This window comes from Rhinatrema bivittatum, chromosome 7 (genome assembly GCF_901001135.1).
Source record: "Rhinatrema bivittatum chromosome 7, aRhiBiv1.1, whole genome shotgun sequence".
Lineage (NCBI taxonomy): Eukaryota > Metazoa > Chordata > Amphibia > Gymnophiona > Rhinatrematidae > Rhinatrema > Rhinatrema bivittatum.
The window spans coordinates 92,198,537-92,222,572 of record NC_042621.1 but is presented as its reverse complement, the minus strand read 5'-3'; the positions used below and the strand labels follow the sequence as shown (position 1 = coordinate 92,222,572).

Sequence of the window (24,036 nt, the reverse complement as noted above, 5' to 3'; positions counted from 1 at the left end):
TCCGGTGGTGCCATGGCTTGTATGCGTTAAATACAGGGCCCGGGTGGCTTAGTTATGTGCTCTGGTGCGTCAAAGTTGTGCGTGTAGGATTGGAATGCGCTCAGGGGGACGTGCGCGCTGTTGTGCGCACAGATTGAAGTTATGCGCCTGGCACAGCAAGCATGTGGCTATGCACGTCGCTTGTGTGCATGGTACTTGGGTGCACAACGTTGTGTGCACAAGGTATTTGTGTGCACGGCTCGCCTGTATGCGCACGGATCGGGGCGGCGGACAGGGTGGCGAACAGATCAAAATGGTGACGGCGACCACGCGGCCAATATGGCGACCACCAAGTGGGAGGACTCTCGGATCTGACCGGGGTCTAGCCCTCTAGGGCAGATCAACCCGGTGGCACTGGTCCCAGCTGGCAACCTGTGCAACTCCTCGAGCTTTGGAGACCAGAGACTTTTAAATAGATTTCTACCTTACCTTGTCTCGGTGCTTCCCGGTCTCGTTCCGGGCGGTTTCTGGCCGCGGAGGGAGAGGGAAAATATCTTCACCGCCACGCTCAAAGCTGCACCCGCTGCCTCTCACAGCCTCACCCAATGTCAGGGGCTGGGTCAGCCGCCGGCCCGAGGCTTACCTCTGAGGGATTGCGGAAATCACCTCGGGAATTCTCAACTGGGGGTGGGACCCAATGGGTGTCACCGCAGGACAGCGGGGCTCGTCTGTAGAGGTAAGATTTCTTCTTGTCTTAGTTTTCTTCGCTAAATTACTCTAACGCTGTGCTAGCATGCATAGAGTCCCGAACTGCTATGGAGACGGAAAATACTGAAGAGCTGCACTTCCTGCAGGGGTATATGTACTAGGACTGACGTCAGATTGAAATCTGATCCGTCTCCAACTGCTATCAGGAGTACACTATACCCATTGGTCCTGAGTCCATCTGCTACACGCTAGGAAATCAGTCATTAATGTCAGCCCAGGCAGCACAGGCGGTGGGCTTGAACCCCAAGAGGGCTAGGGCTGAAGGAGTCACAGTTAGATGTGTGCATGGGCATGCCATAAATCACGCAGTGCATGTGTTACAGGTGCAATGAAGTACGCATTGTGACACAGTAGAGGTGGCCTTGGTTAAGAGGTTGCTGGTGCCCCTCATCTTAGGCTGTGATTGGCCACGCCTGGTAGGGTTATTACAGGCCCGACAGACCTTTGTAATCACAAGGGCCCAGAAACAGGATGGTTAAAGGAAGAATCAGACCTTGGGCGAGGTTTTTCCCTTCCAGGAGAATGGGGTGGTGGAAGCCCCAGGAAAGAGCCATAAACCTAGGGCTCAGAGGAGGAGGGAAAAGCGGGCAAGGGTAGATCCAAAGACTTTAGGAGCTTTAGATGCTGGTCTAAAGGAGATAGTGGGGACACTGCCAACACACTTCCCAGGTTTCTCAGGGGAGCAACAGAGGGACCCTGCCTTGCGGGTTGCTGAGAGAGGGCTAATGTTTCAGGGCAGGATGCCCATAATAAAGGAAAAAGGGATTACCCCTACTTTGAGGTCTGGCATGGTTTGTTGTACAGGATAGAGGAAGGGCTAACAGGACAAGAACCCTGGGTGCAGTTACTGGTGCCCTGGCAAGTACCAGGAAGCCATCCTGTCGTTGGCCCACACTCACCCTTTAGCTGGTCATCTAGGGGTACAGAATACAGTAGCGAGGGTTAAGAGGCCCTTTTTTTGGCCAGGGATCTATCAGATGGTGAAGAGATTCTGTAGGTCCTGCTCGGCCTGTCAGCTGGATTCAAAACAGGCTCCCTCTAAAGCACCCTTAGTACCGCTACCTGTGGTGCAAGACCCATTAGACAGGCTGGGGGTGGATATAGTGGGACCTTTGGAGAGGAGTCGGCGGGGACATCAGAACATAATGGTAGTTATAGACTACGCCACTCGTTTTCCCTGAGCTATTCTTTTACGCTCCACCTCTGCCCGGATAATAGCCCAAGAATTAGAAAATTTTTCTGTCAGTGTGGGTTCCCTAAGGAGGTCCTCACTGACCGGGGAACAAATTTTATGTCCCGGGAACAAGCCCACCTTTGGGATCAGTTTGTGATCAAGCATTTGCGTACTGCAGCATATCATCCCCAGACAGATGGGTTAGTAGAAAGGTTAGTAGGCGGTTTTCAGTGGGAACTGTAAAAAGGACTGTTTTCAGATACACAATGCATTTTGTGCTTATTTTGCTGGGGAGCTTGGCTGGATTTGCTGCTGGGGTCTTATAAGCACTTGTGCGAGCCCTGTAAGGGCACTGGAGGCCCACGTAGGAGCCTGAGAATTTAAACTGCTGCTGAGTTTTGCAGAGGGGATCCACCTGGAGAAGACGGATTGGTGGTCAAGAGAAGTGTTGGACCTTCCTGTGATTGGCGCACCTTGTCAGAAGAGATGTCCTTTTGTGGATTGCAAACTGGTTAAAAGACAGGAAACAGAGTAGGATTAAATGGTCAGTTTTCACAGTGGAAAGGGTAAACAGTGGAGTGCCTCAGGGATCTGTACTTGGACGGGTGCTTTTTAATATATTTATAAATGTTCTGGAAAGGGTTATAACCAGTGAGGTAATCAAATTTGCAGATGACAAAATTATTCAGAGTAGTTAAATCACAAGTGGATTGTGATAAATTGCAGGAGGACCTTGTGAGACTGGAAGATTAGGTGCCCAAATGGCAGATGAAATTTAATGTGGATAAGTGCAAGTTGAAGCATATAGGGAAAAATAACCCTTGCTGTAGTTACACGATGTTAGGTTCCATATTAGGAGCTGCCACCCAGGAAAGAGATCTAGGCATCATAGTGGATAAAACATGTTCTTAGACATTGAGACGTATAATGGATGTTTACCGTTTCTAATGTGAATCTGTATGTTCTTGGTTATGCCAATAAAAATGTTTATACCAAAAAAAGAAAAACCATTGAAAAGGTTAGCTCAGTGTGCTGTGCAGTCAAAAAAGCTAACAGAATGTTAGGAATTATTAGGAATGGAATGGCGAATAAAACGGTGGATGTTATAATGCCTCTGTATTGCTCCATGGCAAGATCGCACTTTGAATACTGTGTGCAATTCTGGTTGCCACATCTCAAAAAAGTTATAGTTGTACTGGAGAAAGTATAAAGAAGGGCGATCAAAATGATAAAGGACACGGAATGGCTCCCCTATGAGGAAAGGCTAAAGAGACTAGGGCTGTTTAGCTTGCAGAAGAGATGGCTGAGGGGGGATATGAATCAATTAATTACTCTTTCTGATAATAGACTAGGAGCACTCCATGAAGTTAGAAAGTAGCACATTTAGAACAAATCAGAGAAAGATTTTTTTCACTCAATGTATAATTAGTTCTGGAATTCATTGCCAGAGGATATGGTTAAGGCAGTTGGTATAGCTGGGTTTAAAATGATTTGGAGAAGTTCCATGGAGGAGAAATCTATGAACTGCTGTTAATAAAGAATAGCCACTGCTTGTTACCAGCATTAGTACATTGGGATCTATTTAATGTTTGGCACTTGCCAGGTACTTATGACGATGTTATTTGATGTGTCTGATGTCTGTTGGAAACTGGGCTTGATGGACCCTTGGTCTGACCCAGTATGGCATATCTTATGTTCTTAAAAGAAACATTTGAATCCTGCCAGAAGATTTAACTAGAAAAGGGAAAGTGTTTATTAATTATATCAATTTCTATAGCTAACCATTCATTACCAATACTTCTGGATTAGGGATAGGCCTTTACTTTTTATTTAACATACAATTTTAGTGATATGAAAAAAAATGACTGCAATAAGGGTGTAGGTGGTGATTGTGGAGGGTATTGTATAGGGGTGTGTGTGGATGAGGATTTAAGGGGATATGAGGGTAGTCAGTTTGGTAGATGTGTGGGTGGGGCATATGCTGTGTATATACATTTCTAAATAGATATGTGTGCAAGACACTTTGGAAAATGGGGTGGTGGATTTGAAGATGCCTTTTGGTCCCATTCTTCATCAGCTGCTTCAGTTATTTTTCCCTTTCTCTGACTCTGTTGCTCTGGGTCAAACTGCTGGAAGGGTGAGGAAACTTCTTGAATAGAGTGCTGGCCAACATTCTACAGACTGTAACCATTTTTCAGACATCTTAGTCCTCTGAAAAATACTGACTCCATGGTTCTAGTTTTCAAAACTGTCCAAGATCATCACAAATTCTTCCTATATGCCAAATCTGGTGATTTTCCTTCCCAGATGGACAGACAGACAAAACCACTTTTATTGCAAAATACACCTTTATTAGCTTAATTGCTAATATAATCAGACAGAGGTGGGAGAAATTCTCTAACAATTGGAATATTAAAATGTTTTTTAAAAAAGTAAAGAATTAACATCTTTGACCAAAGTAACAAGGTTTTCTTCCATTTTGATTTTTCTGGGGAAGCCTGGTAAAACAAATCCCTTTTAAGTACAGTCCTTTCTTAAGAGCAGAGCGTATGGAGTAGGGGAGAGATCACTACAATGAGGTGTGGGGCTCTTCACTCAGTCCAGCGATGTCCACAGTGAGGCGCTGTACACACATAGTACAACCTCATGGCATCCTGGAAAACAGACACAAGTATGCAAAATGGCAAGAAAAATATCAGTTTCTACAGCTTAAAGCTATTAAGTTTCATGCAAAGCTAGACCAAAAAAATGCATTGTTTAAATCAGCCTGCTTGTACAGCTTTAAAGCAGCACTATCTTTTGGTGAAGTGTTTAATTTTTCACAACTTTCAGGAAGAAAAAGAAAAAGTGCAAACAAAAATCTTGTGCAAACAGCACTGCAGGACTTTTGTCCTCAAGAGTTAAATTTAAAGATCAGGCAAAAGATTTTATAATCAAGCATTTCCACACTACAAAATCTTCTCATGGTGTATAGGTTTCTTTTCTTCACGCTTGCTGTCACGTGTGAAGAAGGAACCTATATTTTCTTGAAAGCTCTGATCATTTTTCAATATTTCTATGAAACAAGATTGAGGAATCAAGAAATTATGGGACATTAAAATCTTGGGTAAAAGATTTGGTATTTTTCATACTTGTATAAACAAACTGACGATGCAAGCTTGCCTCCCCCCCCCCCCCCCCAAATAAATGTTGCCCAATCCTTCAATGCATTCTAGGGCTTCCAAAACCTGTCCTGGGGACCCCACAGCCAGTTGCGTTTTCAGGATATCCATAATGAATATGCATGAGATACATTTGCACATCATACAGACTTAGTATATACAAATTTATCTCATGCATATTCATTTTGGATATCCTGAAAACTCAACTGGCTGTGGGGTCCCCAGGACAGGTTTCGGAAGCCCTGGTGTAGTCCCTTAGCATAAACATAACAAAGATATTTACAAGTGTGAGAGAGGTACCCAAAAAACCAAGAAAGCTTGTTCAAGGTTATGGCTAGCACACAAAAGCGTAATGAGGCTTTCCTGGATAGGAAACCACATTTTTTTCAAAAGTCAATAAGCAGACGATAAAAATTTAAGAAGGGCCATGTAACACTGCAGAAATATACATAGAGCACTACTACTACTACTACAAAAAATAGGAATTCAGGAGTGAATGAAAAAAAATGCTCACTGCCCACAGCAAGATAACATTTCTCCAGCTAAGTTAAGAATAAAAATCAGCCACAATCTAATTAGCTAAAACATGGCCAGCTAGGAATAGGGCACTCAGGCTTTTGGGTCTTAACTTAGCCAGCTAGTGCTGAAAATTATGGGTTTTGCAAACCTCATGGAGCCTAATGCGTGCAATTGGAACTTTTCTATATTATCTTCCTCTGGTGGTTTTCACTGTATATACCAAAGCAAAAAAAGCATTAAAATTTTGGCATTTCCCTCATCTCTAGTTACTGCATTTCTCAAACCTGAAAGGATCCACAGCACCTCTCGGACTTTTAATTATTAACATAAGAACATAACTGCTACACTGGGTCAGATCAAAGGTCCATCAAGCCCAGCATTCTGTGTCTCTGACAGTAATCAATCTAGGTCACTCAAAAGTACACATTAGATCCCAAATAAGAAAGTCCATTCCATTTCTCTAGTCTTCCTGAATTGGATAGTTTTTCTTTATTAGAAGGACTTCTCATCAAGTTCAAGAATCAGGTCGAAAACCTGGATACGACGTGGATGAGGGCTAGCCCACGCAATCCCAAATTCAGGTCAAAGAATAGAGAAATGTAGTCTTACCTATTGATTTCCTTTCCTTGAATCCTGCTCAACCAGTCCAGATGTATGGGTTTATGCCACTCTGCCAGCAGATGGAGGCTGAGAGCCACAATTCCTTCAGTGATATCATCACAGACTATAATGGAGTGATGCAGACTAAGCACTTGCCAGTATCCTTATGCCAAAGCAAAGAAGAGAGAAAACCTCCTAAAAAAACCAATTATATATTTACCTTAAAAAAACCTCCGTGAAACAAGAAGAAACCCACCTATGACAATTCCCCTTCTAAATGGAAGGGAAGAAACAGAAATGGCAAACAGTCAAATAAAAAAAAAGATATAGAGACTCCTCAGTCTACCTTCATAGAGAACCTAAGAACTTTCCATTAGCCTCAAGGCAAACGAGGAACTGGAGACTTACTCCACTTACTGGCCAGGTTCTCCAACTCGTCAAAGAAGCGTGAGCCATTAAAAGGCAATTTGGTGAGATTAGCCTTGGAAGTCGCATAGGCGGACCAATTTCTCAATCATAATGGCACCTGGCCTCCACAAGGTGTGGACCAAGGTACAGCCCGCATCAGCTGGTACCACAACAGTGCTAGGATTTACGCCAGAGTCAGCAACTTCCTGGAGAGAAGCAAACAAGAGCGAGCCACCAAAGAACAACATGAAGCGATGCAAGGTCACTGCCACAGCTTCAAACGCCTGTTCAAGGATAGTCTCAATCTTGCTAACATGAACATCTGTCAAAGCCTTTCCTCCTTCCACAGGCATAGTGGTCCACTTGGAGACTGCACACACAAGTGCATCTACCTTTGGAAAATGGAAGCGATCTCTCACCACTGAATCCAAAGGACACAGGCCTTCCAAAATCCGACCCTTCTGGAAATAGCCTCAGGGGCACCGCATTCAAGCTCAATCAATTCCTGAATGGCTTCTATCATAGGGAAAAAAACAAGAGGCTTTATGCAAGAAAACCAAACTAGGATTTCTCCTTGGGCTCAGAAACAGAATCTGCCCCAGAAACTCCAAGCATCGTCAAGATTTGGGAAAACTGAGCTGGCAGTTCATTTCTATGAAAGAACCATCACATAGTTCTATAGGGCTCCAAACCGGGGGGAGGACCCGCTGCCACTCGAGGGATACTGCGGCGTTGAAAAAAAAGGGTAGAAGCATCCAGACCGAGAGGCATCTGAGGACTATTTACTGAGCCACCTTTCCCTGCTGAGGAACAGTTAGGGGAGGGCCAAGGTCAGGCGCCCCACCTGAAACATCTTCAACCAGACAACATCCGGGTGGGAAGAACCAGGCTTAGCCAAAAAAAAAATAAAAAATAGGACAAGACCCTCAGCCTCCAAGCAGCACTTGCACAAAGCAGCGCGCACTCCAGGAGGAGACACCCGAAAAGAACAGACAGTGCAAAGATAAGGCGCTTAGGCTTCTGAGGCACAGGTGCTACCATGGCCAACAAAGCGCTGAGAGGCAGCCAGAGGCATGCGTCTAGCTGCTTTTTGCCTCTCTCTCTTTTTTTTTTTTTATATATGCGCTCAACTATGTGCCCAAAAATTATGAGGCTAAGACTTATGCGTCCACACCTAGGCACCCACCCAAGTAACCAAAATGAGTGCGCACAAAAAACACAAGCACACAGTGCTACTGGAGCCCTGATGGAAGCGTGCGGCCATTAGGTGGCAATTAACTGGGCACTCAAAATTCAAGTCTGCACTGTGCGCTGAAAACCTGGGCACACAACTAGATGCACAGCGAAACACATATGCCAGACCGACAAGCCAGTAGAGGGAAGCCTCCGAAAGTGTGAGAAAAGCCATTGCAGCCTACCACACTGTGCGTAGCGAAAAGCCTCTGAGCAGGGCCTAGCCCACCAAGGCTGCCCACATCCCTGAACCTCCCATGGAGCGGGATGAACATCAGAACAGCGCAGCAAGCTCAGAGATCGGGCGAGAGAAGGAAGCCCTGCACAGTAAAATCTCATGTTAAGTCTCTATATAGATCTTCTTCCCTTTTTTTTTTTTTTTTTTTCAAACTTATCGGAGCTCAGCTTTACCTGGCTGAGCACAGAGACTGTCTCCGGCTGTGGGGAGAGAGGGTAATTGCCATCACTGCCGCACTTGGCTTCCTGCACCTGCTGCCTTTCAGCTGCTTAAGCAGCCACATCCACACCGGCAAAACCAGCTACCGGACCAAGGCACACCTTTGAGGGACTATGGAAATCCCTCAGGAATTCTCAGCTGGGGGAGGGACCTTTAGGTATCACCGCAGGAGAGCGGGGCTTTCTTTTCCTTAATTTAAATTCAAATTTCCCCTTCCAAAAAACTCGAAGCAATCCCCCATAGGGAGATGAACGTCTACCATATGCTGGAGAGAGACTGAGGATACTGGCAGGCTGGGGTCACTGCAGGACTATATATACTGTAACATCGGCTTGCTCCGTCTCCATCTGCTGGCAGGGGAGCATAAACCCACTAGTCCTGAGTCCATCTGTCTACACTCTAGGAAATATTCTTTTTATTAATATGATTTTACTATAATTGATATTTTATATTTCTTGATAATATTGTTTGATGTTTTATGAGGAATGGCAATGTTTCTGCTTTTCCATTGTTGCAATGCATAGAGTCAGGCTTCTTGCGGTTTCCAGTTCAGTTTTTATCTGCACATTTGTATTCTGTATTTGGTGAGGTTCTGTCTGCGTTCTGCGTGTATGACTTAAGTGAGGTATTCTGCTAGAAGTGTAGTTTCTGTATAGGAATCTATAGCAGTGCAACTTGTTCTGTTTTCCTAATAAGTATATTGGTGTTTTAGAGCCTGGTGTAATATTTAAATGTTGTCTTTTCATAAGTAGGGTTCTTACTGTTTGAGTCTGGTAGTCAGGGTGTTATAGTATGGCAAGTTTCCTTTAGGTTCTAAGTATGTTTTAGCAGGATTTTCTATTATACAATGTTCCTGGTAGCAGAGGAAGTTTATGTTCTGATACTGGGGTGACACCACAATTTGAATATTTTTATGGTGAGTGTTAAGGGGAAATTGTCCTTGCTCTAATCTGCTCCCTTCATTAGAGGAATTTCTGTGAACACAAGGTATTATGGAACCTGAGGTGCAGATTTTATTTTGAGATTCTGACCCACTCCCACATAGAAGAATTTTTATTGATTAAAGCTGTTGAATAATTCTAGTGGTAGTTTTACTAGATGGTTAAAACTGGCCAGGGTTTTTTTTAGTTACTTAGAAGGCTGTGCTGTCTAAAGATGCCACTGACATGCATGCCCAGCACCTTGCGATAATGGTGCAAAATGGTTCTAGTGGTGCCTCTTGCTTTATAAGCAAGGGTGCATGTATAGAATCTGGTAACAAGCAGGTGTGGAGAAAGCCATTGGACTCCACCAACAAGATCAAATGAACAGGGTGGTTTTCCTGTCACAGGTGATTTTTTTTTTTTTTAAAGAAGGGGGCAGGGTTTGGGAGGGAAATATGTGCACCAAACTTCTCTCCACCTCTCCCTTTTAGTGATGCGGGCCTGTCTCAAACATCCCTCTTTCCCTATTCCCCCCACCAGTCTCCCCTCTTTCGTCTTGGCTCCACAGTCTATCCCAACTATTCTCCTTCTCTCTTTTCACTAGTCCAGCCCCACCGGTCACTCTCCCTCCCTCCGCAGGTCATCCCCACCAGTCACTCTCTTCATCAGGAGTGAAGAACAAACGTGGACTTCCCTGATGAAGAAAAGGTGGACTTTTCGAAACATGGCCGTGTTGGGAGAACACAAGAGATAAGTGTTTGTGGGATATTAAAATTTGTCTGGCGTTGGAAAAATTGAAAAAAAGAGGGTTATAACCCCACCATGTTATGTTACTGGGATATAGAAACCGTAAAGATTATAAACAGCTTTTGGCGGTAGAGAATTTTCAGCTGAGGATGACATATAAGTAATGTCTTCAGAACAAACGAAGATTTATCCAGTTGGAATAAATTGATGTAGACGTAATGTCTTTGGAACAATAAGGACTTACTCAGTTTGAATAACTTAACAACAGATCAAACAAATAATCCATTTTGTTGGAGAAAGATTGTAAGATATAGTTGGAGGAAGATCATAAGACATCGTAGTCTATACAGTTTGAACTAATCAACAAATGGATTTGGCATCAAAAATTAAGGAATAACAAAAGAAATTGTAAAAGTAGGAGTTTTGATGGAGATATTCAACAAGTGGGTATTGTGACATGGTTAAGAGGGTTCATTGAATAACATACAACCATTTTTTTTACATAAATACATTAATTTTTTTACAAAAAATTGTTGAATAAAATAGTGAGTGGGAGGGTGGTAAGTTGATGATTATAATATAAGAAAATTGAAGCAAGGCCTTGGAGGCATGCATCAAAACATATGAAACTTACCCCATCCTGCATAAAAAATTTTTAAAATTGTTTTTTTTCCAAAATGGTTAAAATTGTTTAAACACACTATAGGGTGAGATTTTGTTAGGAATAGTTTTTTAGATTCATTTTTGACATATTCGTGACTTGGCTGGGCACCAACACACCTTTTTTCCCCAGACTGGCTTGTTCACCAAATGCACAAGTCACATATTTCTTTCTTAGATACACTGGTTTTGGTACAGGATGGTGCCTTAAGTGCTTCTATTTTTCAGAAAGCTACAGATAAGAATACTTTGCTATCTCATAAAAGCCATCATCCATGGACTTTACAGAATAACATACTAGTTGGTCAATTCCTCTGGTTTGTATTGACTATGTTCCACTTATTCTTATTTTATTATTCAGGCTTGGACAATGACCCAACAGTTTTTGGCAAGGGACTATCCATACTGAAGTGTGAAATTGGCCTTTAAACACGCCCTTTTTATCAATTACGATTTTTATCTTCTGTACATTATAGTTCAGATACTGTGTACTACCCTTTTCTGGACATAAGGATTCAGTTTGTGCCATTATTAGGTGCCATTGGAGTGTGTTATTTTTTTATCCTGTTTTTCTCTGCCATGCAATGTTTTGCATTCCATAGGTGTCAATCTTTGGATCTCTTCTGAACTTCCTCCTTTGAATCCTGTTTCTCAATTTGATGGCCACATCCTTGTGGCACATGTCGTGCTTATCCTTTATCACTTTCACTTTTAGACTTTCATCATCCTAGCAATCAAAACATTTTCCAGATACAATTTTCATCTGATTGTGATTCCACTGGTGTCATATATGTGATTTCTTGTTCATGTTCCGTTCTATATGGAGAGAAAACCAGCTGGAAGATTCAGACCCCGCTCTATAAGCATTGCAGCTGCCTTTGTTAGCTGTGCATGGAAACCCCATTGATGACATTGTCAACTGCAATTGACCATTGCTTTTTTTTAATAGAGAAAATGCCATGTTGACATATGGGTGAGGATTTTGATAATCTATTACTCCAATGTCAGCAATGATGGATTTTTCGTTTGCAATCTTTACATCGTAGTGGTCTAAATCAGATAAGCAAGTGGTCCCCTTTCTTCTGAATGTCATTTTTTCTGTTTTCACTTCTTTTTTCCATGTTTCTGGCTGTATTATTGACAGGTGCATTTTTCTACATTCCTGGTTAAACATTTAGGTCCTCATGGAGCTTTACTATTTGACAAATATAATCCCAACCAATGTACTGGTATATGCTATACAGCACCCTATCACAGACAAAACTTTTGTTAGACCCTCTATTCACGAGTAGGCATTAATGAATCCGACTCGATTATGATAAGGGGTCTCTTGCTTTAATTTTGAATCACATATATATTTTGTTTGAGTTTTAGTTTTTACATTTTCCTTAAAAGCAGTCCCGACACAAAATTAATGGGATAAATCTCCCAACCAGTAAATCCAATAGCTAATATTTTGCAAGTTGAGAATACTTATCAACAATGAAGAGGTCCCAAAAGTCCCGACATGGCCATGTTTCGGACCGAAGTCCTGCTTCAGGGGAATGGCTGTAATTATGGAATCCAATTCAACGAAGAAAATCAGTATTATCCTTACATCCAGTATTTCAATCAGGCCCTAAGTTTGCCTATTTTAGAGGCCAAAATATTAGAGATCGGGTTGTACATTCGAATTTTTTGTCCACTGAGAGGGAAGTTATCTCAGGTGGGCATCAGGCCTGTGGTTCTTGTGATATGTGCGCTTTAGCCTTGATGGGGGAACAATGGCAAGCTCCCCATTCCGGGGTATTGATATGCCAGGAAAAACTGACCACGTGCGACTCTATGGGAGTAATTTATGTAATACAATGCCCTTGCAACCTGGTATACGTTGGTCGCACTAAGAGAAAGATTCATACTAGACTCATAGAACACAGGAGCTGTATTAAGACTTTGAAAATCACGGCTCCTCTTGTGCAATATTGTATTAGAGAACACCATCAGTTTACGAATTTACGCTGGTCCATTTTGAAGCAGGTATATCAGAATTCAAGAATTCAAGTGCTCCCGGCGCTGAATCGTCGGGAGCACTTTTGGATTTTTTCCCTTAACACCGTGGATCCTCATGGGTTAAATGAGAGGATCAACTGGTATTCTTTGATCTGATGATCGTGAAGTGTTTTAGAAGATTGATTATATGATGATACATTTCACTGACCGAAAGGGATTATTGGAACATTTGGATTGGTTGAACTGAAAAGGGGACCTGATGGAGAACTTATCTGCCACTGTTTACACATGCACCGTAGCTGGTATAGCTGTATGAGGATGTGATGGAGGACCTGTTATCTGTTCTGTAATGAGGAGTGGACCTGAAGGTGAACTACATACTATCGATGGGTTTCCGGAAGAGGAGTATAAAAGGTTCCGGTTTGTCGCCATTTGCTAAACTATGCGAGTCTAAATATAGCTCGCTTTTAGAAAAGGATTTGCACGGAATTATCCGCTTTCTTTAATGGAATTTCTCATGCAATAGACGGATTTTCTTCGTTGAATTGGATTCCATAATTACAGCCATTCCCCTGAAGCAGGACTTCGGTCCGAAACATGGCCATGTCGGGACTCTTGGGACCTCTTCATTGTTTATAAGTATTCTCAACTTGCAAAATATTAGCTATTGGATTTACTGGTTGGGAGATTTATCCCATTAATTTTGTGTCGGGACTGCTTTTAAGGAAAATTTAAAAACTAAAACAAACAAAATATATATGTGATTCAAAATTAAAGTAATGAGACCCCTTATCATAATCGAGTCGGATTCATTAATGCCTACTCGTGAATAGAGGGTCTAACAAAAGTTTTGTCGGTGATAGGGTGCTGTATAGCATATACCAGTACACTGGTTGGGATTATATTTGTTGTTTACAAAGTTGTGTACTGGAATACAAGGTTGGTGTGAGTGGGTGTTTGTGTGATTGATAGCTTTACTAATTGAACCATCTTTAAGAGTTATACATGAACACCAAGGTAAAGAGCATTTAGGAGTATAGATCCACATTTATGTAACAAACTTCCTCTGGAACTTCATATGCTGACAAATTATCCAATATTCAGAGGTTAAAAACTCATTTGTGCTGGAAAAGGGAGTGACATCAACCCACCGAATGGCATCTTAGATTTTGGGCTCTTGTCCAAATCCAACAAATTCTCTTTTTTTTTCTTTAGCACTTCAGCCTACCTTATTGTGCAAAAGCATGATAAAGCACACATGCTTTTGCACAATACTGACACAATCACATTGCTTCCAAGAAAAAAATCTGTAGATCTGAAACTATTTTCATATGCAGTAAACACTGCTCCCTTTTCAGAGGACTTGTAAATCACTAAGGAGGTTGAGTGTGACTCGCTGAGGTAGGTGTGGCAGCAGTGATGCACTTAAGCTGGGTGGAGGAGAAGCACTTACCCACACAGATTTTCAAGCTTGGATGCAGGACTTTAAGAAAGATATTCTATCTATTGAAAAAGAAATGCTGAACACTGTGTCCGAATTGTGTGGCAATATGACAGAGATGGGCAGGCATGTTGATGATGCAGAATCGAGGATCAATGATCAGGCCTCTTCCATTACACACTGCCAAAATGGAACTGAGGAACTGGAGAGGCAAACCCAGATCTTACCGAAAAATTGGAAGAGCTTGAGAAAAGGAACGGAGCCCGGAATTTGAAGATTGAGCTCAAATGATCATCAATATCTACAAAGCTGTGGATTCTGGACAAGAACAGATTGCAGACTATCAGGCCGATACAGTACAGTGCGCTCCGGTGTTTGGATGTGCGTTTTCGATGCACTAGCTTTACCCCTTATTCAGTAAGGGGTAAAGGCACGTTGAAAACACGTAGCCAAACCCCCCCCCTCGAAATAAATATCGCCCGCAACATGCAAATGCATGTTGATGGCCCTATTAGTTATTCCCGCTTGATTCAGTAAGTAAAATGTGCAGCAAAGCTGCACATTTTACTTTCAGAAATTAGTGCCTACCCAAAGGTCGGTGTTAATTTCTGCCGGCACCGGGAAAGTGTACAGAAAAGCAGTAAAAACTGTTTTTCTGTACACCCTCCGACTTAATATCATGGCGATATTAAGTCTGAGGTCCCAAAAGTAAAAAATAATTAAAAATAATAATTAAAAAAAAAATTTAATTCGGCCCGCGGCTTGAAAACCGGACGCTCAGTTTTGCCGGTGTCCGGTTTCCAAACCCATGGCTGTCAGCGGGTTTGAGAACAGATGCCGGCAAAATTGAGTGTCGGCTGTCAAACTCGCTGACAGCCGCCGCTCCTGTCAAAAAAAGAGGCGCTAGGGACACGCTAATGTCTCTAGCGCCTCTTTTTACTGTGGGCCCTCATTTGAATATTAAATCGCGTGCACAGGAGTGTGACCTGTGCGCTCGCCCGCTCTCCCGCGACTTTTACTGTATCAGCCTGTGATTAAACTAGAGAGAATTCATAGATCGCCGGGACCCCCACTATGTTCCATGGGACATAGTGGCCTGCTTCCACTACTTCAGCATCAACGACAAAGTTTTCTCTAAGTCTAGAAAGATAGGGAATATAAATGGTCAGGGACAGGGTCTTGAAATTTATAATTATCTCTCCCCTATTACTATCCATAAAAAAAGAGAACAGAGATATAATTTTGCTCCTTCATAAGGAGAACATTAGATATTGATGGGCTTTTCCTTTCAGCTTGCATTCATGATCCACAGGAACAGCGGCAAAGATTCCACAACTCTACATTAACTGCTTCTTCATGTAAGATCTTCCAACATGGCAGCATGTCCCAAAGCGAGGACAGAGGTTCCAAAGACAATCTGGAGGTTCTGCATCATCTAAGGATACCACTCATGATGGGATTCTGTATTCCTGACATCTAGCAAAAGGTTTAAAAAGAACTCTAAAAACCAGCATCTTGGGCCAAACATTTGCTTTTAAGGTCAGACAGGGATGCTGCAAAGACAACATGCATAGTCCCTGGTGGAGGAAAAGGGTCTCAGCCATTCCTGAACGGTGACTCCTTTCTGACAGGAAGTAGATTGCACACATCAATTTCTGGAGAGACCTATGGTCTGACACATCCAATCAAAAACCATCAGTGTCTGTGCCACTCCAGTGCTGAATACGCTTGCCTGGTATGGGAATGCTCTTCCCATTCAACAAAAACAGACTCCATATTGAATGACAGCAGCCAAAATAGAAGATGCCTTATTTATGAATTCTTATATTCTAGTACCTTCTAATAAAAATTATCCAGTGTGGATTACAAAACCACCACCAATCTTTGCTGGAACATAATCAGACATCAGAAGAGCCATAGCCAGCCAAACAGAGGAAATGGAAGACAAAGGGCAACAGACAGACATCCTCCATACAGACCACAACAAAATAAAAAAAACAGAAGTTGCTCCGAAATTTCCTCAGCACAACAGAAGCAAAACCCCACCATTGTTTGTCCCCGAGGAGATATAGAAGGCACAATTTGGAGCGCTTGAGTACGAGATTAGCATGGTTATCACAGCGACTGAGCAGCTTGCTGAAGAAGCAAAAGTGGAACTAACAAGCTGGAAGGTCTAAAATTGCCTCCATACCCAAGTTAGCAAGTCAAAAGCTGACCTGTAAAAACAGAGATACTATAGCAGATTCCAGACCTGCAACTGTGACAAGAGGCAGATCATGCAATAGCCAAACAGTGAAAGATCTTGCTAATGCAGAAATGTGGAAAGACATATTATTCTGATGGATAGACATGAGGAAGAGAAGATGGCCACAACTGCATTGGCTGGGTTAGGGAAGGATATAAAAATAGGGGACATAGTTAAGAATGACCACTCATAGCACTCTTGTCCAGCAAAGGCTGTAACCAGTTGAGCTGAAAATCTAAATGAACAGGAAGAAACTTCTGGAACCCCACCCCCCCCCCCCAAAAAAAAAGCACTACCTTGTGTTTTCTGCATAAATCCAAATGTCAGGAAATGGATTGTAGATTTTACAGCAGTAGTGTCATGTGTTTCAAATATAAAATCTATAGCAATCATTACAATAAATTATCATGACTAGTAAGAACGACTGAAATCATTTTTTAAAAATGTTTTTTATTTATGCATTTCAAATTACAACGTTCAAGAAATATACCTTAAAGAAAGAAAATCCAGAATAGGGGGAAAAAAAAAAAAAAATTAAACTTGCTCAATTGTAATTCCAGGTCTCAAATACAGGAGGAATTCAATATCACAATCCAAAGAAAAAGGGAAAAAGAAAAAGCAATTACAAACATGGCGCTATATCATAAAAAGAGCTAAACTAACCTAAACAGAAGCTAAACTAAACTGGGTGGACGTCCTGAAGTTACTCCAGGTTGCGCAGGCTTACCACTAAGAAAAAAGGATAACCGAATAGGCTTATAGAAAATAAGACATCTCTATACTTAATATGACATTTACAGGGAAATCTGAGAAAAAGCAGCTCTCCTAGCTGTAAAACCCTAAGGCGCATAAGCAAAAACTGCCTCTGCTTCTTCTGGGTTTGTTTTGCAACATCAGGAAACACCTTAACCCAAAGCTGTAAAAAACATTTTAGTATAATGCCTAAAATATAATCGCATTAGCCAGTCCCTTTGTGGCTCAAAAGCAGAGACACTATTAGGTAGTGTCTCGGCAATAGTATTAGCAGAAGTCTCAAGCATGGCAGATATATTCAAACTAGACATTTCAGCAGTAACAGAAGCCAATTCTTGGTGCTCTCCCTCTGTTTCTTCTTCTCTTCTTTTAAAAAGAGGTATATAATAAATCTTGAAAACAGGCGGTATAGACTGTTCAATCTTTAAAACTTCTAGAAGGCAGGACACTAGGCCTGGGTCTAGGGCGCCAACCATTAGGGGGCAATCTCCACTCCTCTTTGCTGCCGCAGTGCCCTCCACATGGCTCGCACCCCCTATTGGGAGTGGCGGGTGCAAAGGCAGAAGGCACGTAGGGCACCTAAGCCCCTTGCACCAGCCCTGTATCAAACATTTTCCTAGGAGACACTAATGGTAACCTGGGAAAGTTCATAAAGCCCAAATTCCTGCTCCTTATAGCATTTCCAAGGTTTTCCATTTTAGTGAATAAAGCAGAATTGTACAACAGACTTTTGAACTTTTTTAACATAATCAATTCTAATATTAAATTCAGAGATTTGTTATCCAAGATTAGAATTAGAGCTCCAAAGGGGACAGTTGAGTCAAGACAGCATTACCCAATCCCTCTACAGCATTCCAGCTAGATTTAAGGGTTAACTAAACTGGGCTTACTATGCTGAAACCTCTCTGTCATCTGAATAGATGCAGGCAGAGTCTGTGAAGTAGTTAATTCTTCAACACCATCTTCTCTCCTTGATATAAGCAAATCCATAGGAACCAAGACTTTGTCTCGGTCGATTGCTAATGCCTCATCAAGTCTCCCCGCATTCCCTGCACTTGGAGCCGCTGTAGCGATGTCATCCTCCAACTGCAGTTCCAAGACCCAATAAGCAGCAGGATCCGATGAAGGAGTTCTAACTACTAGGCTTAAAGATGTAGTTGAGCCAGGGGGAGACAGGAGCACATCATCTCCTCCTGATCTCTCAACGGCTCAGCCAATGGGTCACAAATAACTTGGGCATTCATCAGCCTGGACAATGAAGGCATTGACTGGATCACAGTTTAGATCCAATACCAATTCTTTCTTCCATATACTACAGAACAAAAGTTACAGGGAAAAAAAAAAGATAGCTGTTCAAACAGCAGAGCTCATCATGCTGTAAACTACATGTCAGCCATCTTGGACTCCTCCACTATACTGAAACTGTTTTAAGCAAAGCAATTTCCAGACCCAAAAATTACAAATGTCTTTCCTTCAGTATTTCAGGTTTCAAGATTGAACAGTCATGCAAAAGTACCTAATAATAAAGTCAAGATGGCAAGCTCCAAAAAGCCAAATGCTGCCTGAGATGGACTGAAGTGCAGGTGCAAAGCAGAAGAGCTGTGTGAGGTAATGCTATAACGGCAAGCAGGGGAATGTGAGGTAATGATAGAATGAGGCATGGGGAGGGGGGACTCACATATTTCATTATCATCGTTCAAAAAACAAAGGTATACTATGCAGGTATCTCAAAAGAGATATAAATTTAAAAAGGCACAAAGAAAAGCAACAAAAATGGTAAAGGGGATGGAATGGCTTTTAATGAAAAAAGGCTAAACAGATTAGGACACTTCAGCTTGGAGAAGAGAAGACTGGGAGGAGATATAGGTTTAAAAATTCATGAGTGAGGTGGAAAAGAAAATAGGAAGCAGTTATTTACCCCTTCAATTAATACTAAAATTAAGGGACACTCCTTGAAACTAACAGGCACTAGGCTTTAAAACAAATTAGAGAAAGTACACAATTAAATGTCCAATTTGTGTCATAGCAACTAACTGTGACATTTAAAAAAGGGTTTAGACAAGTTCCTGGAGGAAATGTCCTTAACAACTAGGATTCAGGGAACTCCAGTACTTGTTGATGGGAGTGAGCACAAGTAATTGGATCTACTCTTTAGATGGACATGGTTAGAGACAGGATGCTGGGATCGATGGACCTAGGGCTGGCACTCATGTTCTTAGTATCTGGGACAGACATAGCAATAGAGAGCAGTAAACCATTGAGTACTAAGTATTTATTATTAGCAAGTTTAGTCATGTTGCACTGTTTATTTTTATGCAAACTATTGTGCACGTTATTTTTGTATTCCACCAACAGCAGCAAAGTATACGATTAATAAGTATTGTAAATGAATAAAAACAAGAAAATCTGAGCTTGGAAGCATGCTTACCTCAGCTCGTGCACTGTGAGACTGGAAGAAGACAGCCTCTTTGTGTCCACACCTGCAACAAGGAAAGCAATACCAAATTAGAACAAAAGCAGACCACCAGAGCATTTATGAAACAAGAAATCTGAAGTCCGAGGGGAGAGAAAAACTGGAGTGAGTTTCTCTCACTAAGTCTTGCTGAGTACCTTCACGTGAGGACCTCATTGCGTAACATCTGGATTAAATCTCAGCAAGGTGAACACTACTATTAAAGTACAACAGGAAAGAAAAAGGAAAAATTCATACTGGCTGCACGACACCCAGGATAAAAAAGGTTCCCACTCCACTTCAGCATTAGGGCTAATGACGGTAGTAGCATTAGTCTAGCTCCTTCAGATAAAAATAATTATCCTGGTACAGCTATAGGTCATGGTGACCTTGTTCACTGACCCACTGTGACAGTCGACAGAAAACAGAATTTAATGAAAAAAAAAACTAAGACGAATTACAATTATGTGGACCCCTGAAGACAAAAAGATAATGTGCTGCCATTTTTATGCTACAAGCTCTATATTTAAATCAAAAGGGTATACAAGAAGAAAGAGATTTATGCAAAGAAGAGCAGCTAAAATCAAGTGACCCAAATTTAAGGATTTAACAACAAATATCAAGGGAGAAGTATGAAGAAGTTTTACCTGTTAATTTTCTTTCCATGGTTCCCGCTATAATCACTCCAATCACGACAAGTGGGTTATGTCCCCTTACCAGCAGATAGAGGCAGAGAACACAGTTTTCCCTAGTGAAATCATCACCACTGCTAAGAGGTGGTGCAGCACAGTAACAACTCAATATTTCTGAATAGATAATAAAAACAGCCAAACTGAGAAAAAAAAATTTCAAAAACATGTTCAGTTTTGGAGAGAAGATCCTCTTGCCACTCACTACCTGTCCGTGCCTTAATCAACAAGGATAACAGAAGGGAGCACAGGAGATAAAACCACCACCAAAGACTGATAAAAGAATTAACTCTACTACAATACATACGTATAGGACAGATGCCTGACAAGACTTTCCTCTTTTTTATAAAGCCTAACTTCCCCAGGATGGTCCTGGCTGGTGTAGTTGGCTTCATAGAAAGAAAATTAACAGGTAAAAATGTCTCCTCCTATTTCACCCTGTTACATCAGTCCAATCAAGACAAGTGTAACGTACCAAAGCCCATCTAACCCAAGAGGGAGGAAATTAAGGCCACTTTAAGAACACCAGCCTCAAAATACACGACTTCTTTAGCAAACATATTCAATCTGGAATGCAAGAATGGAGAAATTACTTACCTGATAATTTCGTTTTCCTTAGTGTAGACAGATGGACTCAGGACCAATGGGTATAGTGTACTCCTGATAGCAGATGGGAGACGGAGTCAGATTTCAACGCTGACGTCAGCCTACATATATCCGTGCAGGAAGCTTAGCTCTTCAGTATTCTCCTCGAAAAGCAATTGTGGATATATGTGTCCTTTAATAACTTGGTTAACTTGATTAACTAGGACTGGTTCAACTGATTCCAAATTGGAGACTGCCAGTGCACTCAACTGAATAACGCCGACACCCGGCAACTATGGGTGTCTTGAACTAGGGGTAATACCTGGCTTACCTGTGCTTGTTTTGTTCTCGGGGTTTGTCACCCGAGGTTTCCGGATTCGGGGCAGCCGTGGGCGGGATGCTGAGTCCATCTGTCTACACAAAGGAAAACGAAATTATCAGGTAAATAATTTCTCCATTTCCTAGCGTGTTGCAGATGGACTCAGAACCAATGGGATGAACAAAAGCTACTCCCGAACAGGGTAGGAGGCTGCCCGTGGTCCACTTAGTACTGCCCTTGTGTCCTCCCAGGCCTGGACATCCAGGCAGTAGAACCTGGAGAAGGTGTGTATGGAGGACCACGTAGCCGCCCGACAGATCTTGGCAGGCGACAGCATCTTGGTTTCCGCCCAGGACACTGCCTGGGCCCTTGTAGAATGAGCCTTGACTTGTAGATGTGGAGGTTTCCCTGACTCTACTTAGGCCGCCTTGATTACTTCTTTGATCCAGTGGGCTATACTTACCCACGAGGCCCCTTCCCCCTATTTCTTTCTGCTGTGAAGGACGAATAGGTGGTCCGTCTTTCACACAGATTCTGATCTTTCCAGGTATCGGACTAGGAGTCTGCCGATGTTTAGAGGGCGAAGACGGCGTGAATCTTCCGAGTTCTCCTGTTCGTCTGGAGATGGCAGTGTGATGGTTTGGTTTAGATGAAAATGAGAAACCACTTTCAGTATAAAGGAGGGGACAGTGCGTAGCTGTATGGTTCCTGGTGTGAACCTGAGGAATGGTTCCTGACAGGATAGCGCTTGAAGCTCTGAGATGCGACGGGCTGAACATATTGCCACTAGGAATGCAGTCTTCAGGGTCAAGGGCCCTAGTGACAGACCGCGTGTTGGTCTGAAAGAAGTTCCCGCTAGGAAGTCTAGTACTAGATTCAGATTCCATACGGGCACCGGCCACTTTAATGGTGGTTGGATTTGTTTGACCCCTCTCAGGAAGCAGGAAACATCTGGATGGGTTGATACACTGATGCCGTCCACTTTGGCTCTGAAGCAAGCCAGAACGGCCACCCGAACCTTGAGGGAGTTGAGAGACAATCCCTTCAAGCCGTCCTGCAGAAATTCCAGGATCATGGGAATTTTGACTGACCATGGAAGGATCTTGCGGTCCTCACACCAGGCTTTGAATACTCTCCATATTCGTATGTAAGCTAGTGTTGTGGAGAACTTGCATGCTCGTAGCAAGGTGTCAATCACTGCCTTAGAGTATCCGATTTTCTTCAGGCGAGTCCTCTCAAGGGCCAGACCGAAAGAGAGAATAGAGTCGGATCTTCATGGAGGATCGGTCCTTGCCGGAAAAGGTCCCTGTGTGGAGGTAGGCACAGAGGGTTCCCCGCAAGAAGTCTTCGCATGTCTGCGTACCATGGCCTTCTTGGCCAGGCTGGGGCCACTAGAAGTACTAGTCCCCTGTGGTGTTCTATCTTGCGGATGATCCCGCCCAGTAGGGGCAATGGGGGGGGAAGGCATACAGCAGTTCTTCCTGTGGCCAGGTCTGGACAAGGGCGTCGATTCCCCGGGATTGCAGTTCTCGTCTGCAGCTGAAGAACTTGGGCTTTGGATCGGGTTGCCAGGAGATCCAGGGCTGGGGTTCCCCAGCGGTTTACTATCAACTGGAAGGCTGTGGTCGACAGCGTCCATTCCCCTGGGTCTAGCTTCTCTCTGCTGAGGTACTCCGCAGAGACGTTGTCTTTCCCCGCGATGTGGGCAGCTGAGATCACTTGCAGGTTTGCTTCCGCCCATGCCATGACGGGGTCTATTTCCAGGGACACCTGTTGGCTTCTGGTTCCTTCCTGGCGGTTGATGTAGGTGTTGTCTCACAGACTCGCCCCAGAGTCTATGGCTGAATTGTAGGCAGGCTAGTCTGACTGCTCGGGCTTCCAGTCGTTTTATGTTCCATCCTGCCTCTTCCTTGTCCCATTGTCCCTGGGCCATCAGTTCCTGGCAGTGGGCACCCCACCCTCGCAGGCTCGTATCCATAGTGAGCAAGATCCAGTTTGGTGGGGATAGTTTTACTCCCTTGCTCAGATGGTCTTCCTGTAGCCACCATTGGAGCTGGGTCCTAACCTCTGCTGGTAGCTGGAGGTGAATGGAGTAATTCTGGGATGTCGGGTTCCATCGTGACAGTAGGGAACATTGTAGTAGGCGCATGTGGGTCCCTGCCTATGGAACGACTTCTAGGGTTGATGTCATGAGACCGAGGACTTGGAGGTAGTCCCATACCTTGGGGAGAGCATAGTTCAACAATTTTCGCAGCTGACCCATCCGTTTCCTTCTCCTTGGAGGGGGGAAGGACAACCTTGTCTTGCTTGGTGTCGAACTGGACTCCCAGGTACTCTAACGATTGTGAGGGCTGCTGGCAGCTCTTGGTTGTGTTGACGACCCACCCGAGATTCTGCAGCAGATTCTTGACTCTGGTGGTCACCTGGTAACTTTCCTCTGGAGATTTTGCCCTAATCAGCCAATAGTCCATATACGGCTGTACGAGGATTCCTTCTTTCCTCAGTGTTGCCGCCACTACCACCATGATTTTGTTGAAGGTCTGAGGGGTGGTAGCTAGTCCGAAGGGTAGCACCCGGAACTGATAATGATGGTCCAGTATCGCAAAGCGTAGGAAGCACTGATGGTCGTGATGGACCAGTATATGGAGATAGGCTTCGGATAGATCCAGTGAAGTCAGGAATTCTCCCAGCTGTACTGCCCTTATGATTGAACATAGGGTTTCCATGCGGAAGTGTGGTACCCTTAGGTAACGATTGACGGACTTGAGGTCCAGGATGGGCCTGAACGTTCCCTCCTTCTTGGGGGGACGATAAAACAGATGGAATAGTGACCAGTATTTTGTTGGTGCGTGGGTACCGGGATTATCGCCTTTAGACTGAGTAGTTTTGTCAGTGCTGTTTCCACTGCCGTCCTCTTGGAGAGGGAGTGGCACG

General features: G+C 43.2%; 1 protein-coding gene across 1 annotated transcript in view; it reads right to left on the bottom strand.

Annotated features, from left to right (window-relative positions):
- Positions 1-4,250: 4,250 nt before the first annotated feature.
- Positions 4,251-24,036, bottom strand: part of POLR2I (RNA polymerase II subunit I) — a 53,564-nt gene continuing 33,778 nt past the window's right edge. The window contains exons 5-6 of the mRNA XM_029608705.1: positions 19,486-19,537; positions 4,251-4,575 (exon numbers count right to left, since the gene is read on the bottom strand). Coding sequence (XP_029464565.1) covers positions 4,513-4,575; positions 19,486-19,537 — 115 coding nt within the window. The 3' untranslated portion in view covers positions 4,251-4,512. The remainder of the gene's footprint in view (positions 4,576-19,485; positions 19,538-24,036) is intronic.